Source organism: Acanthochromis polyacanthus, chromosome 16, assembly GCF_021347895.1.
Source record: "Acanthochromis polyacanthus isolate Apoly-LR-REF ecotype Palm Island chromosome 16, KAUST_Apoly_ChrSc, whole genome shotgun sequence".
Taxonomy (NCBI): domain Eukaryota; kingdom Metazoa; phylum Chordata; class Actinopteri; family Pomacentridae; genus Acanthochromis; species Acanthochromis polyacanthus.
In genome coordinates, this window is record NC_067128.1 from 5,555,064 (window position 1) to 5,573,672 (window position 18,609).

General features: G+C 40.2%; 1 protein-coding gene across 2 annotated transcripts in view; it reads left to right on the forward strand.

Annotated features, from left to right (window-relative positions):
* LOC110951383 (1-phosphatidylinositol 4,5-bisphosphate phosphodiesterase beta-4) overlaps window positions 1–18,609 on the forward strand; it is a 98,015-nt gene that overhangs the window by 39,639 nt on the left and 39,767 nt on the right. For both annotated transcript variants that reach the window (XM_022194410.2, XM_022194412.2), the window contains exons 4-6: window positions 7,230–7,327; window positions 17,096–17,176; window positions 17,755–17,814. In XM_022194410.2, the coding sequence (XP_022050102.1) occupies window positions 7,244–7,327; window positions 17,096–17,176; window positions 17,755–17,814 (225 nt within the window). In that variant the 5' untranslated portion in view covers window positions 7,230–7,243. The remainder of the gene's footprint in view (window positions 1–7,229; window positions 7,328–17,095; window positions 17,177–17,754; window positions 17,815–18,609) is intronic.

The following is an 18,609-nucleotide window of genomic DNA, read 5'->3' on the forward strand; positions in this document are numbered from 1 at the left end:
AAAAAACTGGGGATGTCCCAATTATTTATTTTTTTTTGCCCCCCATCCAGTCCATATCATTTAATATTTAGCATCTGCCGATACCAAATCTCAATCTGATGCCATTTCAAAGATAATACGCACTTCAAGTACATTAAAGTTATTAAACCCAGTTCATATGCTCAGTAACTGAATAGCTAGTGTTGTAGAGACCCGATGAGTTGGCCATTTGGACTACGGTTAGTTCGTGTTGGCGAGCAGAGAGCGTTGTGGGGTTTAGCTAGCAACAGACACCATGGCAAAGACTTATGTGATGCTTATTAACCTTAAGACAAGCCTGGATCGACGAGGACTACAGTTTTATATCCCAGTGGCATATTAACGTTTGCAGCTCCACTGAGCAAAATGACAAAATTAGCAGAGGCCACATGCTCACCATGCAGAAATTTTGTTACTGATTAATCCATTATTGATTGATAATGCTGCCTATCATTGATTTGGCAAAGTACACAATATGTATCCCTAACATTATGCCACAAATTTTGCTCTCCCTGTGACAAGTGTCTGGCTTAGCTTCGTGCTGATACTGATCAGTTTAAAAACTGCTTGATTAGCCCTGATATTTGAGAACTGATTGGAACATCCTAGTAAAAACAAAAGCATACTAAGCTAGTCTACATGAGCGACACGTCAAATAAGTTGAACTACAGATGCTGTGGACAAAAAAATATTTGGCACAGCAGACACAGAGACTTTTGTGTGCAGGTAAATTGGTGCAGAAAGGTCAAATTAAGTTGTAAACTTATAATTGCTAATGCTAAGCATGCGCAAAGGAACCAGTATATACCCTCGGTTATTGACGTTGCTTCAGGCACATGCTCAAAACAGCAATTGGAATGATGTGATATTATTGTTTCCCAAACATTTTGAAGAAAACTTTTTAAAAAGTCAATTGAAGTTCTGTTTGCCTGTCAATGAAGCAAAGAAATAATGTTTTTATTAGCACAGCCAAGCCTGAGAAATATAAAATTAATGCTAGTGTTGTTGTTGTATTTATTTAATGGCTTTATTTGACTTGCTCTGATCTTCCTAGAGAATGTTGTAGGAAGATTTTTCCTCTGGTTACATTATATTTCTCATAAGCACTGCCTTATTTCGCCAGACTCCTGTCTTCGGTGCTGCTTTTTTCTCCGACATCCCTTTTAAGTTTAAGCAGCAGCTACAGATAGGAGCACATGTGTTCTTTCTTCACCATGACACATACAAAGTTAGACAGCTATTTTCACCTACTTTAGTTAATTAGATCTTTACTAAGACCTGTGTGATTATCGTCATTACATTGACAGTCAAGGTGGCATACCTTTTCTCTTCTTTTTAATAGCAAAGGTCCACCCACATTCGCCCTGAAAAGCAGCCTAATGATGCAGAGTAACTGAGTGAGCGCAGGGCCTTTTAAAGCCTCTTACTTTCATCTATCTACACTTGCTCCTCATTCCTGAAATAGATTTACAACCTGAGAGCAGAGATGATGGTTGCTCATTAGTGTCATGGCAGCAGCAGGTGGGCACAGCATTTGGTAAACTGCTGTCCCTCAATCCCACAAACAAGAAAGTATAGTGCTTGAAATGCATCTGGATGTAATTGACTTAAAGGATGTTAATCATGCTAAACCAGCATGCTCTTGACTGAAGTGGGGCTTATGAGTTAATGCTTTGATTTACCAACCATCATCTGGAATTATGAGTGGCAGAAGTCTATGATGCACAATTATGGTTCTCAAGATGCCTCTTTGCAGAGCTCTTTAAGAATGACATATGGAGAGATATACTTGACAGTTTGATGGGAAAATTGATTTCAGTCTCATCCCGGTGCTTGGTACTCAAAGGCGTATAATGTGGCAAAGCACCAAGAATGAAGTGGAGACAAAGTTGGCAAAAGATGCAGAGATGTGTTCAATGCTACACGCTAAAACTTGACTTTGACCTTTTGCTGTTCTATGGGATCATAGGTTAGCTGCCTTTAGTTTACCTTAGTGGATCAATAAGACACATATATGCAAATATATCAAATAGCTGAAGGTCCCGCCTACATCCAAGACATAGTGACAGTTTACAAGGCACCCACTTCACACACAGGTGAGTTGAGGACACACTGCAGTTCCTCTGAAGTGAATTTTTATACAACTCACTCATTCAAATTGTGTTAAGGCTGAAAGTTAAGCATAGTTTAGGGCGTTGTTACTTTGAGCAACAGGCGAATTGCCGACTCACTTCCATTCATGCTCCACATTTTTTCTCATTTTTGGATTATCTGCACCTTCAAAACCACTCTTTGAAAACCTATACAGTGGTGTCTTAAGGGTTATGTTTTAGCTGCATTTCATTAATTCGGAATTAATGAATTCGGAAACATCAAATCCACTGGTTAAATTACAGTCCTTTCCAACCACTTGTTTAATTTCATTAGATTTTGCTTTCATAATGAGCCAATATTCACAGTTTTAAATATCTGCAGCTCAAGTTTAATCGACTGTTTGGTGAGAAGCCAGAAATGCTGCAGTGTACAGTGATAGCAACACTAATAATCAATCTAAATTATGTGACCCTAATAAATTATCACAGTCTGTACCTACAACCTCCAGCATCTATGAAATGTTGCTTATTGATTGATGTTGTTTTGACATACTATCAATCAGTTAGCACAGGATTTGTCCGCCTTATATAGTCGGATTGATTTTACATGCTAAGATTGCCATAGATACCTATTTGGGAATACTGTCAATGCACAAACTTTCACATATGTTGTCATATTCACCAGTGGGTCATCGGAAAGAAAAGAAAGTGGAGAATGACTGTTGAATAGCTTGCTGAAGACCAACTCACAGTGTACATACATATCATTTGTCTTTTTCTGTAACTCTAATCAGCTTTTTGACATTGCGTCTGACACTGCCTCTGCTGCTACAGAGAGAGTGACATGAAAATTATGTTCACCTGGAATTTAAATATTTAGAATGTTTCTTTGCCTGTCTTTGATGCAGCAAAGCCTACAATTGAATGACAATGTGGTGTGGGATTAAATGAGGCATGTTATTAACAAGGCCTGTCTTTCTCCTGAGTTTCTTTGGTTTCACTTGGTTGTTTATAATCATAAAGTCCTTAGTTAATACCTGTTGTGAATCGCTCTTTAAAGGTTTTAGTTATTGTGACAGCCATGTCACATGTGCTTCTCTCTCTCTGTGTTGTTAACTTGTGTCCATTTAAGTGTGTCCCCAGTCAACCCTTTCCACCGCTGGCTGACTGATGTAGCTGTAGCCTAATTTTAGTTTATGAGGTGTGGGACCGCTGGGTGCTACCCTAGCTGCCATTTTAGATGAGGAGGCTGGGAACAGTGTCCCTCACGGGGCTCCTATCTATCGTAATTATCTCATCGTCAGGGGTTGGACAAGGGGCTCGGACCTCACTGACTTCCTTCAGCTCCCCTTGGCTCCTCACGTGCACACTCACACGTCCAGGAGCTCTGAGGCCCGGTGTGCACGCTGGCATGGCCTTACAGAACCTCAGCCGCTGCACCGCCATTGGATGGCTTTCATCCCGCTGAGGAAAAAGTTATCTAATGCATACTGTTGAACGTGGTGAGATCTAGGCTAACGTCAGACAGGACAGCACAACCCAATTAGTCAAAATTAGAGATGTGAATTGTCCTCTCTGAATCATTTACAAATATGTTAGATTTCTTGAAGATTTGGTTAGTGTTATTAAATAAATCTGGACCGGGTGCAGCCTATTTACACTTCTCTGTGGGTTGAGTTCCTGGCTGCTCACCCATCTTCAGTTCTCAATTTACTCTGCAAATGTGCATCTGTATTTTCATTCCCCTGATGGAGTGTGTGTGTCTGTGGTACAGGCCCTTGTTAGACTCCACAGATGGTGGAGGATTTGATGAGGATGGTCCCTTTTTTGTTCATCAGTGTGTATACTGACCTGGCCTGGATGCTGCATATACTGTGGTACTATGAGGTGTAGAGTAATAGTCTGATGTGTTGGGACCCAAAATGGCTTTATTTCTGAAATAGCTGAAAAATGTTTCACAATAAAATGTCTATCAATAATTATTGGTTATTTTAAATGGCCTGTTTTTAATAAAGACAAGCAGAAAATAAGTTGATCTTGAATTCAGCCACCTTCAAAATTTGCATTCCTAGCCAATATAAACTACCGTTCAAAAGTTTGAGTTCAGGAAGAAAAGTATTTTTTTCTGAACTCAAACATTAAATTAATGAGGATAAATCAGTAAATGACTATTCTAGCTGCAAACGACTGATCGTTACCTCCGCCAAGGAGGTTATGTGACACCCGGCGTTTGGGTGTCCGTCTGTCTGTCTGTTAGCAAGATAACTCAAAAACGCCTGGGCAGATTCAGATGAAATTTTGAGGGGATGTAGACTATGGTAAGAGGAAGAGCTGATTTAATTTTGGTGGCAAGCCGGAAAGGATCCTGGATTCTGCATCGCTTTGAATTTTTTTGTATGTTTTAGTATGTGGTCTAAAATATGACAAAAACATCATAGGTTAGTATGTCGTCCAACAAATTTGAGCAAGGCGTCCAGATAGCTCACCTGGTTAAGAAGGTGATTCGTAAACAGAACTGTCTCAGAGACGCAGGTTCGATTCCAACTCATGATCCTTTGCTGCATGGGTTTCCTGTTTTCCTCTCTATCCTTGGTGGAGGTCTGCACTGTCTGAGTGCTTTTCTAGTTTTTAATGGAATTCTTCCAGCAAGCATCACTCGTATGTTCTAATGCTACATTGTGTTACCTAATTGGATTGACAGGCTAATTGATGATTAGAAAGCCCTTGTGAAATTATTTTAGCACATTAATAAAAGTGTGAGTTTTCATGGAAAACATGAAATTGCCTGGGTGACCCCAAACTTTTAGCTGTCATTTTACTTTCCAGGCCCAAATATTAGCGTGTAGCACTGCCTCTATTGAGCATCTTTCATTAAATATCCATGTAAGGGTGAAATTAGCTCCTATTAGCGGCTGTATAATTGGGTGTCCTTCCTGAATCACTCTGTGCTTTCATAATGACAGCCTTCATCTGTGTTTGCCATGCCGAGGGGAGGGCTGCAGCCCACCCAGTTGGCAGTTTTCTGTAACCCCTGTTGATGTTGTTTCTGATCTGTGCTCCCCACATCAAAAGCAGACATCCTCCTGCTGTAGTCGCCACGTTGTTCCTGCAGCCTCTCCACTCATCCTCTGTCACACACAGCTGTTTCACTCTTCTATCTCTGTCTGCCCACCACTGTTCTGTTTTATGTCTTTGCTTCTCATGTCACCCTCTTCTCATCTCTCTGTCTCTCACCTCCTCCTACCTTTGACTGGCTTCATATTTGGCTCTTACTTGTACCTCGCTGATTTTTATTTTTTGCCTGCCTTGCTGTTATATGTGCCTTTTCATATCTTCCTTTCCTCCCATTTCTTTCTAAGACTCACTTTCTGTTTGTTCTCCTTTTTGTCATCTCACTGATCAAAATGCAGCTTCTATTTGTTTGTGCCTGGGAGGAAAATTGGGGGTTTCTGCATGAAATGTAGGACCTCAGTCTGCAGGGCGCTGAAATACACAGATACACTCATGCAGGTCACAACAATAAAACTACTGGTGAAAATAGCAATCACAGTTTTGATTTGTAGAGACAAAGTTACAGATATACAAACTGTGGTTGTTCTGTATTTCAATTTGCAGCTGATTTTCTGTATATAGCTCAATGGGCTGAAAAGACCTGTTAATCAAGCTGAAATCGCAGCTTGCAGTATTCCCATAATGACTTGATAGCGGCTGTGCTCTAGACTATACATAGTATGTCACGTTCTCGAGTGTGCTTCTCACTCTCAGTTTTTGCCTGACACATTTGAGGCTGACGTAAGGGGAGCCTATATTTGGGTGGTGTCATCAACAATATTACAGGACACCCTCCCCTCGCTGAGCTGCGTATCTCGCGTGATGATACACGTGCAGGTGTGTCACATGAACTGGGTCTGACTCCTTTTTTTTTGTGTGTGTGTGTGTGTTTGAAGATGAGTACAGAGCAGATCCAGACCATTTCAGGCCAAGTGCAAGATAGTAGAAAGTAGACTTAATGGAAAATTCCACCCTTGGATATGTTTTATCTGTCAGAAATCTTCCACTCATGCTGGTCAGTCCTGTGCAGGGGACATTCTGTGATACCTGTAATATTTATAAGTACATAAACTCTTTTGTTGTGTTTACGTTGCCTGTTTATGTTTTGCGTGTTGATTTAAAATGGAATATTGCAACCTTAGTCTTTAAGTGTTATAGACTCTTACTCGTGACCAATCAGATTTATTTTATCAGAAACCACTTTAAAAAAATTACAATACAGATAATTGGGAAAATGCTGAATATCGGATCACACATTAGGTTTGTTTGCATTAACCACATTGGAGCAAATAAACTAGACTGCACAGTGTTGTCCAGTGGTGAAATAGGCTACGTTACACAAGGTTGTAATAAACAGCGTAGATGCAAATCAGTAGTTTGCTCATTGTTATAAAGCCTTGAAGAACAAAGATGGATAAACCAGTTGCCTTGGTCATGTACAATAAAATATAACTAGAAGTCTTCAGGAATTGTTTTCAGTGACGTAAGTACAGTTCTTCTTTTGTGGCTGGTGGTAGTGAACGTGTTTCATGTTATCTGGAGATTGTAGAAGTAAAAACATGAGAAATGGTGTTCCCATCTCCCATGAAGCTGATTAAGTTTTATGGAAAAAAGTCAAAAGGTACTTCAAGTGAGCTTTTTTTGTGAAATTGAGGAAAGTTTTCAAAAATCTATACAACCAAATGACTGATTACAAGACCAAAAAAATTAGATATTATGACTCTAGTGATTGTTTTATTTCTGCTCTGTCTTCATTTACTGATCATAGCACTTAAAATTAAAGCCCACATTTCTTTGTCAAACAGTCAAATCCACAAGAGACGATATGAATTATCCCACTCAGTGTTTAGCGCATGATAACCCCTAAATCCTGCTACTGGCTCTTGTTTGTTGGTCAGTAGTTTCACATGTAGCTGTTCTACTTCTCAGGAGAGGATATTTTTGGCTGAGCCCCTGGAGGGCCGAGTACAGTAGCTGCACTCACGAGCAGATGCACCTGGTTGTCACAGATTTTTCACTGATCTTTGTCTGTTTCTGTCTCTTTCCCTTCTTTTTTTTGTGTCTCAGGTTTGTGAGCAGCCATGACAAAGTCTTACGAATTCAACTGGCAGAAGCACCTGCCTGAGTTCATGCAGGAAGGTGCCTCCTTCGACAGGTTTGATGAGGTAAATATGATGCTTTTTCTACCAGTCAGTTGGGGCTGTGGTCAACCAAAGTAAATCTTGCTGAACTGAAATTGTATCTAGTTTTTAGCCAATCAATTTGTCGCAGAGTAAACAAATCTGCAAATTTTCTGTGGTTTAACTGACTCCTCTCTACCTAGTAGAATTATCAGCCTAAATAAAGTGGACCAGTATTTATGTGTTGATAGTAACACAATCAATAAATACAGTTTAATGTCTTTGATGAAGTGACGAAGGTCTGGCCTTCAATACAAGCTGTCTGAGTTTGTCAGTAGCCCTGCTGATAGTGACAGATTATTTGCTTCGCCTTGTTATTATCCTTCACCTCAGTGATTGTCCCTGGCTCAGTCATTGGCTGCACAGACAAAAAAACAGTTGTGCATTCGTCACAGAGTCTTAAACCAAGTCCTGACCTTAAAATGTAATGATTTACACCTTGGGGACATTTTTTTTTGGTTCCCCAGTGTGACCTTGTAAACAGATTTATGTCCCCACAACATGAGTAATACAAGCACAGACGCACACACTCGGAGTTGAGGCGTCTCCTTTCTAACCTGATGCGTCACTGTTGTAGTCAGACTTCTCCCTGTAGGCAGGAGTCATCGATCAGGCTCATTAAGAAGCTTCGGCATGGCGACTGCTTGTCTGCAGCAACGTTCACTGAGGGTCTTAATGAGCACAGTGAACAGATTATATGTATGTACTACTGCTTAGGGTATAAATCCTGAGATTTCCGCAGAGATACCGAATTGCTCACAATGCCATCATTGTTGGAATGTTTAAATGGCAATATTACAAAGGTGAGATGATTGCATACTGCATATGTCAGGGTGTAAAATGTCATTGATGAGAAACATCAGCAGCCCAAACAGATAAAAAACGACTGAGGTAGAAATATAGATAAATTAGAGCCTGAGAAATTCTGTGTTTTCTGGGCTGATGCCAGTTTTTAGGGAGCAAAACATCTCGATATACAGGCTAGTATTCTTTATATGTAAATATGCACTGATCAGGTATAACAATATGACCACTGACAGGCGAAATGAAGAACACTGACTATCTCTTCATCATTACACCTGTTAACGGGTTGGATATATAGGCAGCAAGTGAACATTTTGTGCTTAAAGTTGATGTGTTAGAAGCAGGAAAAATGAGTAAGTGTAAGGATCCGAGCGAGTTTGACCAGGGCCAAATTATGATGGCTAGATGATTGGATCAGAGCATATCCAAAACAGCAGCTCTTGTGGGGTGTTCCCAGTTGACATTGGTTAGTATCTATTAAAGGTGGTCCAAGGAAGGAGCAGTGGTGAACTGGTGACAGGGTCATCAACAGCCAAGGCTCACTGATGCAGGTGAGGAGGAAGGCAGGCCTGCGTGGTCTTCTCTAGCAGACTTTTGCTCAAATCTCTGAAGAAATTAATGCTGGTTCTAATAGGAAGGTGTCAGGATACACAGTGCAGCGCAGTTGCGTATGGGGCTGCATAGCTGCAGACCAGTCAGGGCGTCCATGCTGACCTGTATGCACCGCCAAAAGCACCAACAATGGACAGCATTGGAAATGGACCATGGAGCAATCAATGAAGGTGACCTGGTCTGATGAATCGTGTTTTCTTTTACATTACGTGGATGGTCGGGTGCTTGTGCTTCACCTACCTGGAGAACACATGACACCAGGATGCACTATAGGAAGAAGGCAAGCTGGCAGAGGCAGTGTGATGCTTTGGGTAATGTTCTGCTGAGGAACCTTGGGTCTTGCCATCCCTGTGGATGTTACTTTGACACGTACCACCTAAGGATTGCAGACCATGTACTTCCATGGAAACGGTATTACCTGATGGCTGTGGCCTCTTTCAGCAGAATAATATGCCATACCATGAAGCAAAAATGGTTCAGGAATGATCTGAGGAGCACAACAAGTTTGAGGTGTTGACTTGGCCTCCAAACTCCACAGGCCTCAGTCCAATCGAGCATCTGTGGGATGTGCTGGACAAACAAGTCAATTACTAATTTACATATATAATTTACATATATGAAGTTATTGAAAATCTGTATTGTTTAAGATGTTAATTAATTTATTTTTTATGACGTTTGAACATAACATTGCACATTACCTTTTTGCTGATTTTAAATTTGCAAAAACATTGCTATTCTACAGATAATTTCTCTTGTCACAAAAATTATGTATGTTAGGGATTTTAAAAATGAGTGAATAATTCTTTAAACTGTTATTTTACAGATGTCTCCTGTTTTGTTAAATTACAGATGATATCTAGTAAAATCGCAGAAAATATTGATTTGCATGTTGACCGTAAAACACTAGAAACACATAAAATCTGTAAATAATCTCAGAATCAAAAATCTATATTTTTACAAATAATTAGTGCTTTTCCAATGTGGAACCATAAAATAAAGCAGTTTAGCTTTATTTAAGTGTTTTCACACTGTATTAAAAAGAATTATGTTACAGATATTTGCAGTTATTCTCAGTGTTTTTACAGTTTTTGAACAGTATTTCACTTTATTTCAACATTTTTTTTCTGCCATCTGGCACCTTTGCTGCCAGATTTTCACCGTTTCTTTATGGCCTATCGATATATCATCCTCTAAGATAAATCACTAGAAATCTGTTTGAAAAAATCTGTTTTTTATACCATAAGCAAGGTCATTCTCCTCTGTCTATCACCTGCGTAATTGAACAGACTGACTCAAATATTTACCAATATCATCATTAGCATCACCAGATATCCGTCTCTCTGTATGTATGACTGTGTATCTGACCTTGTGTATATCTTCTGTCTTTTTACTCATGTTTCTCCTGACAAAACTTAATCAGGACACTTAGCTAGGACATTTGTTGAGCAAAGGCAAAGTGTGTCACAGTCCCACACACACACACACATTCACACTGAAACATGAACGTCGGCCTGAACGTCAGGAAATCCCCTCAGTCCTCTTCGCTTATGTGTCCATCAGTGGGGGAGGAGGATCCCTCTCAGGCGGAGGAGAAAACTTGAAAGCGCGTACAGAAAAGCGTCATCAAATCCGCTGCCATGTCAAAGTGAGCGGGGAAAGTGGGCCAGCAGGCTTCTGAAGAAAGTCCTCAGTGTGCTGCTGCTGTGAGTTTGAGCCAAGCTGAGGCAGGACAAGGTTACGACTGGCCTGGATGGTAATAAGGTCGACTGCTGTCAGTCACCTCGATGGGTAAAATTAATGTTGTCACTGGGGATGCAGTGCTGCCCTCATACCACTGCGTTCCGTCATTAATGAAGAATTACTTAAAATCCTTTTTTTTTTTTTTTCTGGAATGGGCCCTTGCAGATGACTACACAATATACAGTGAAGTTAATGAGTCTGTGTTACCTTATACAGCAGAAATTATGCATTTTACTGTTAGACGATTTTATAAACAGAAATGACTGTTATGCTTAAGTAAATAAAACCCCAATGAAAGAAAAGAGTTTTTTTTTTTTACTTTTACCTTGTGAGTTTCCCCGGTGAGTGATAATAATAAAGATACAATAAAGATTCTTATCTTATCTACTTACTTCGCCAAGGAATGTGGCAGTTATGTGACAATTGACATTGATTTTTCTGTCTGTTAGCAACATTACTCAGAGACAGAGTGACGGATTTACATAAAATTTTCAGGGAAGGTAGAAATGACACAGGGACCAAGTGATTAGATTTTGGCAGTGATGCGGCTTATAGTCTGGATCTACGATTTCTATATCATTGAAAATGGCATGGCATCACTCTAATTAAGACGACGCGTGAACACTACGTCAGCTGCCTGTTGACTATCACATGATTGCGATCCTACTACAAGTCGACCGCTGTGGGATCATCGGGACTTCTGTCAGTCGTGATACAAGGAAGGAGCAGTCTTGGCAGAGTACTGCTCCCTGAGTGCTTTTCTAGTTCTTACTGTTATGGTGATGGAAAAAAAGTCTTTTGGGGATTTCCAAAAATTCCTCTATTCAGAGAAACACCCTCTAATAGTTGGTTGTTTACTAGCGCTGTAGGGTCCAAGTCGACTGGTTGGTCGATATGCTCTCATCTGACCAATTTCTTATTGATTGCACAAAATCTGCCATTACTTTCAAAAGGAGACTAACTTTATTTCAACAGCCTTCCAGCATTATTCCTTTTTTTTTTTTTTTTTTGGGGGGGGGGAGGGTAACACAACCAGACTACCCCATTCACCAGTTTTGAATGGGCCCAACCTAACAGACACTGCCAGATGTAACTTATTTAACATTTACTGAAAGTTTAATCAGATTTGGCTCCAAAGTCACTGACACCATGTAAAAGAAATCATTGCTGTGGCTGCATTTTGTGGCCTAAAAGCTGAATTTGCAAGCAGCAGTTTGTGTATCGCAGCTCAACAACCAACATGTCAGATGGTCTAAAAACAGCAGCTAGCTGGTGTGCTGTATTCCTCAATAGTTCTTGTGCTGGATCACCAGCGGACGTAGTTCTGTTTTAAGAAATCACATGAATCTGGGTTGTTGGTCTGCACTGTCTGTCTGTTTTTATCATTGCAGTATAAAATAACCAGGTCACTGATGATGATTTAATATGCTGCAATTACTAGATTTTATTGTTGTTTGTCGAGAGAAAAGATAAGCCTTTGTTATTATCACAGTGGTGTTACAGCAGCAAAGGGGGATAGTAGATAGTGCAAACTTGCTGGAGCGTGTGGAAAATATAAATGAACAAAAATTATACATAAGTACTGTTGATATTGCACAGATTTCTCTGGATATGCAGAATATTGCATGCATCTGTATATTGAAAAACAATGCTATGCCACAGATTCTTCCACTGAGTAAAAATGTTGATTTATTGAGCCTAATAAGGTTAGCAACCCCTTGATTGGTTGGGTGCGATTTCAGGAAACCAGCATTTTGTTTGGTTAACTGCAGCTCTAATCAAGTCTGGCTCTGAGCTTTGCTGAAACTAGTGAATCTCAGCAGGCAAATTTCCTCTTTTTTAACCACATTTTTATTTTGGTTGTCAACCTCTTGAATCATGTTGGTGGTTGTTCTTGTAAGTAAGGTCTTCCTATTATGGATAACTACTGTTTTCCATACTTTCTGTCGGTGTTTCTGTGAGTGAATCGTTGTTTCCTGGTAAACACCAAGGCTGCAGGGTAAACTCTTAAACCGGCAAATATGCTAAAAACAGCATGGATTTTCTATTTTCCTCTAAACATTCTCTACTGACTGAAACCCCACTGAGTGACAGATGGTAGAGGCAGGTAATGTGTATGTGTGTGTGTGTTGTACCTACACACTTTTCAGTACAGTTCCAAGCTTCCCTGGTTATTACTGCCCTGTCTAGAATTAAAATATGACAAGTTTATAAAGGCAACATCACGCCACCCCAGAATGTTTTCGCGATAATCTCGTTCCTCTTTTCAAACAGAAGCAGAAATTGTTTTTCTTTCTGTTTAGCTCTGCATAGTTCAACAGAGGACAGTTTTACATGTGAAATGATTTGAAATAAGTGACGCATTTTTGTCCTCGAGTGACATATTTCGGTGGAGCCTCCCGTCCTCAAGATGTCACCCTAAGAGCCAAAGAGGGTGTGGGTGTGGGTGTGGGTGTGGGTGTGTGTGTGTGTGTGTGTGTGTGTGTGTGTGTGTGTGTGTGTGTGTGTGTGTGTGTGTGTGTGTGTGTGTGTGTGTGTGTGTGTGTGTGTGTGTGTGTGTGTGTGTGTGTGTGTGTGTGTGTGTGTGTGTGTGTGTGTGTGTGTGTGTGTGTGTGTGTGTGTGTGTGTGTGAGTGAGTGATACCGGTGGGGACTTTGACCTGACTATTTGCTATAAAGGTGGGGACTTGTCTTACGGTGGGGACCTAAAATGAGGTCCCCACGGGTGGCAACACCGTTTTCTTGGCCATATTGTTGTTAATAAAAAATGTAAAAGTGCAAAAACGTTTGTTTAGGGTTAGGCATTGATTTGGTGATGGTAAGGGTTAGGAGTTAGATATGAATGGGAGTCAATGGTAAGTCCCCACCGGTATAGAAAAACAAACGTGTGTGTGTTCTTGTACTTGCTACATGGTGAGTACCATTTTCTGCATTTAACTATCAAAGTGAGGACATTTTTACAAAGTGAGGACATTTTGGCCGGTCCTCACTTTGAAACAGCCATGTTTGAGGGTGAAGACTTGTTTTTAGAGAACAGGTATGAATTGAGGTTTGGTTAGGGTTAGGGTTAGGGTAAGGATTAAGTTTAGGCAATCAGTTGTGATGGTTAAGGTTAGGATAAGGCTCTAGGAAATGCATTACGCCTATGGATGTCCTCACTAAGATAGAAGTACAAACGTGTGTGTGTGTGTGTGTGTGTGTGTGTACTTGTTTCTGCTATACCGGTGGGGACTTTGACCTGACTATTTGCTATAAAGGTGGGGACTTGTCTTACGGTGGGGACCTAAAATGAGGTCCCCACGGGTGGCAACACCGTTTTCTTGGCCATATTGTTGTTAATAAAAAATGTAAAAGTGCAAAAACGTTTGTTTAGGGTTAGGCATTGATTTGGTGATGGTTAAGGTTAGGGTAAGGGTTAGGAGTTAGATATGAATGGGAGTCAATGGTAAGTCCCCACCGGTATAGAAAAACAAACGTGTGTGTGTGTGTCACTCTTTCATTATCTCGCTGATTGGAAATCAATGGCTTAAGATGTGACTGATGTTTGGTTTCCATGGCGACTAAGCAGCTTCATATTGGCAGCTGAGAATAACCGGTAAAGAGAAATGCAAGACACTGAAAACACTTTGGCAGTATTTTCTGCTGCCTGTTTGCTGTTTGACAAAACGATTTAATTATGACATTATATGTAATTTGGGTAGATATAACTCTAAGTGCTGCACATGCTGACTCTGTTATCATTTAAGAATATCGATTGATTTTGTAATTTAGAAGCCTAAATACACAAAAATGCTCTGCTCCAGCCATAAAAGATAAATATTAACGACGCACCTACTAACAGTAATACTTTCTGTTACTCATCTGGTTTTAAGATGTGATGTACTGGCCTTCTGATCATTTTATTCCAGTCCAAGTTTCTATTGTGTTGGCTCAGGTTTTGTCAACATTCTGCAGCATTATGTCTCTTGTCATTTAAAGAGATCCAAAAGAAAACTACTCTGTCATTCTGCAGCCTTCATTATAGGCTTTTATTAGCACTATTCATTTTTAGCACAACTTTAAAGCTCAGGTTGTACCAAACAGCCTCTAGGTTCACAGTCATAAGTAATCAGAATCAACTTTGTTTGCCAAGTTTCTACACACAAATAAGGTATTTGACTGTGGTGTACTGTAGTCAGGGGGAAAAAAATGCTAAAAATAAAGTAAATGTTGAGGAGCAAAGAAATAAACTAGAACAATATTAATAATAACAGATTATTTATGGTCTGATCAACTAAGATGTTACGCCGGAGATAGTTTTTCCATTATCTGTTATTCACCATGCTGCATCACTAATTACCAAACTTTTGTTTTCGATGGTGTTATCTTAGACACTTTTTTTTTCTAAATTTGTCCCATTTAAATGCCTTAGACCCTGTCATATGATGACACTTTTCTCTGCCAGTCGGGCACTTACAAGTGCTGTACCTCACTGACAGACACCCAACTTGCAAAATTTGCGCTTGAACTTTCTGAATTAAAAGGAAAACTTAGCCTAACACTGCAATATAAAAAACTGTTTACTCCTCACACTAACACGAAAGCACATGAGCTGTGTTTTCAAAATGTTTGATGAGCATTTTGAAGTGTCACATTAAAAAAAAAAAAAAAAAAGTAGATTCAAAGGACAGATTTGCTAAAACTGTTTTTACACTCGCTCAAGGTGGTTTTTGGCTGTTTGAAAAAAAATTAATGTGCCATTTTTGTTTCCCTCCAGATCACATGAATCATGATTGTGAACCACTAACATGAAAGAATAATTATGCTTTTCCTGATTCCCCCAACATTTCCTCTCCATATTTGCTCCTGTTGATGGCCAGAGTTCTGTTTCTGGTTCTTTGTGTTTTTTAGAAGTTGGCAAACAAGGCTTCAAAGCTACGTCTCCTTTGTTGATTACAGCCATGTGTAACATAGCCTATAGAGCAAACTTCTGAAGACCCAACGCAGCCTAGTTAATCCACTCTAAAGGGACAATAAATAATCAATTAGTCAACAGTTATTAAATTATTATGCAACTATAGACGGGTGATACGTTGAAGTAATCTTTTAAGAAATGTACACCAAAACCCCTGATTCCAGCTTCCTAAATCTAAATATTTTTCATTTTCTTTCCTCCTCTATGACAGAAAACTGAATGTTTTAGGGTTGCAGACAAAACAAGACATTTGTTGACATGACCCTGTTCTTCTTTTGGCTTCCTACTTGAGATGTATCCACACAGGCTCAATGCTGTACCTGCAGCCAAAGGTGCATTAACTAAATATTGACTTTAAATGGGTGAATATTTACGCAATCGCTTATTTTATGTTGTATATTTTTAATTAACTAACCGTGCTTTGTAGATATCTGTCTTCACTTTGACATGAAAGAGACTTTTCATGTAAACTCTTGTCGGTGACCATTATCATGATGTTAAAAGGCAATAAAAGAGGGAAATTTCCAAAACAGGAGGATACATGTTTTATAGGCACTGAAGAGAGGCTCAACAGATAACACACAAACTAAGCAGCACTTAAGAAAGAATGCACAATTCAGGTGGAGCTAGATTTCCATATGTAGGACCTTCATCCATCCAGTTGGACCCTCAGCTAGTTTGCTTTTAGCTTTACGAGTGGCCTGACAGTGTAACAGTAGCCTGCTCTGTATTCTAAACAGTGAATTCTTGTCTCCTTCATTCAGCTGTATAACTGAAGCCTCTGTCAGCCCTAATTCAGATGAAAGAGAGTCAAGCTTTTAGCTGCACTTACAGCAGTCTCACTGTTTCCTAAATGGAGTCAGAATTGTTCTCTGGGTTTTTATGATGGTTTTAGATGCTGGCAGGAAGCCAAACAACAAATCAGCTTTGTCCGATTTGCAGCTGTATCATGGTAGCAACATCCCTAAAATATTGAATTAGGTGTGTGTGTCGCACTGTTCCCCATTGCTAATATTAGAGTGGCCCAGCAGCCTTCTCCTATTCTATTTTCCTCTCTTGTGTTTTTAACCTTAGATTTGAGAAGGATTTAAAAAAAATAACCCACTCGGACACAGTCATGCGTCGGTGCAATCACAGTTTTCCAGCTGATTGAATTGAGTAAAAAATGTTTGGGTAAGATAAGTCAGCTAATGTTAGCGGATTTTCTGCCTCGACACTCCTGCTGAACTGAACAGGTTTCGCTGTACGTTGCACAGCAGCTCGCAGATGCAAAGATCCAGCAGCATCGCAGTAGCCATGAACCAGCGTTGTCTTCAGCTCTGAGCTCCAAACACATGATGTTTGAGTTTGCCAGCTCATGGCAGTGACATTTATCTCACTGTGTGTTTACTTTAGCAATAGGTTTCATCTCCTCTGCACACAACTTGTGTGTACATACTGAGCATATTTGTATGTGTGCGTGTCCTCGGGCAGGCAGGTATATCTTATAAAATGAATTACAGCTACATCTGGTTTTCTGATTGCATAATCCCAGCATGTGTGAGTCAAGGAGGTTGACTGTTTAATGTCGGGCCACGTCAAATAAAACCCTGTGACTGATGAAGCCTCCCCTCTAACAAAAAAATATTCTTTTCCTCCCTGCAGGACCCATATATCTTTGAGCCCAACTGTCAGATGAAGGTGGATGAATTTGGCTTTTTCATCACCTGGAAGAGTGAAGGAAAGGTACAGTTTCCACCTTTTCACCTATGTGTGCTCTATTGTCTGCCAGGGGAGAGAAAGGTGTTCCTATTTAGCATTTGGGGGAAGAAAAGCTTCCTGGCACAAACTTCACCTGGTTCCTGGAAACTTCATAAAAATAGAGAAGTGCACCTATTCATCAGACATGCTTTTCATCCTATGAAATTTTTCAAAATATGCATTATTAGATTGATTTCTTTCATATAATGCAGCCATTGTTTTGTTTTTTTTATTAATCATATATCAAGTTAAAAATCAATTTGCAGCAAAGATAACGCCTCCATGTGTCCTTTAGTGTTCTGCTGCTGTCAAATTAAAAAAAAAAACTATCCTAGTCTTTCAAATGGCTGCTTAACAAGCCTGTAGAACAAAAATGTTACTGTCAGTTAGAGCTGCAACAATTAATCAGTTCAGATGTTCAGAGGTTGTGGCGTCGCTGCTGTGTTGATTATTACAAACGATCACTAACAAAATGCACTGTGACCCATCTGTGTTGTTTTCTCTCCCTCCTCACTTCCTATCACGTTTTTCCCTCCTCCTGTACCTGTTTATGTCTTCTGCAGGAAGGCCAGGTTCTCGAGTGTTCCCTCATAAACAGCATCCGAGTCGGAGCCGTCCCAAAGGTGAGAACCTGGCAAAGACCATTTCCTCGCTTCTGCTCTCACTAAATCCTCGGCCCACCCCGACTCGGCGCTCGGTCCTCTGCTCCTGCGGTGACGCTCTCGGTGAAGCCTCGGGAAGCTGCCACGTCATGCACATTATTCATGCTTAAATTAGCCGAGCCTACAGCGGTGTATTCTGTGCTTATAATGACTGATCAGGGACTCCCAGCTGAGTTCTCGCTGCCGAGCTTCTCTCTCAAATACCACATTCACTAGGGGACCCAGCAGAACATCAACATGAAATATTGAGCTCATCAATATTTATACAGCTCTGGCTCGGATTAGCCACTGGTTGAATCTGAAAAAGGCTTTTTTTTTTTGCAGCCATGGCTTGTGCTTTTGACCTGGAGACGAATATTGGAGAGTATCGGAGGTTCTTTCAGGCTCTAGAGAACTGCTGGGTTAAAGGAGTTCACACTGCAGGATCAGAAACACCGAGGTGTGAGACGTTCTGTCGCGGTCAGGATAGCTTTTTCTTATCCTGTAATGGGAAAATGAATCCTGAAATAGGCAAGAAGTACCAACCAGGTGCATCATTCAGACCATATTATGCACATTTACTGGTTTATAATTTGATTTTAGGTCTGCTATGGTACATTTTCCCACTTTCTTGTATAAAAAAATCCCTTTTTTCATGCGTTGCTTTAGCAACTCTTCTTGTTTTCTGTCTGAAATACTGTTGGAGCTCCTTAGTCGTGCAAATGTGTTGCAGCAACGCAGATAAGTAACAGTGGAAAAGTTTACGTTTCAAACTAC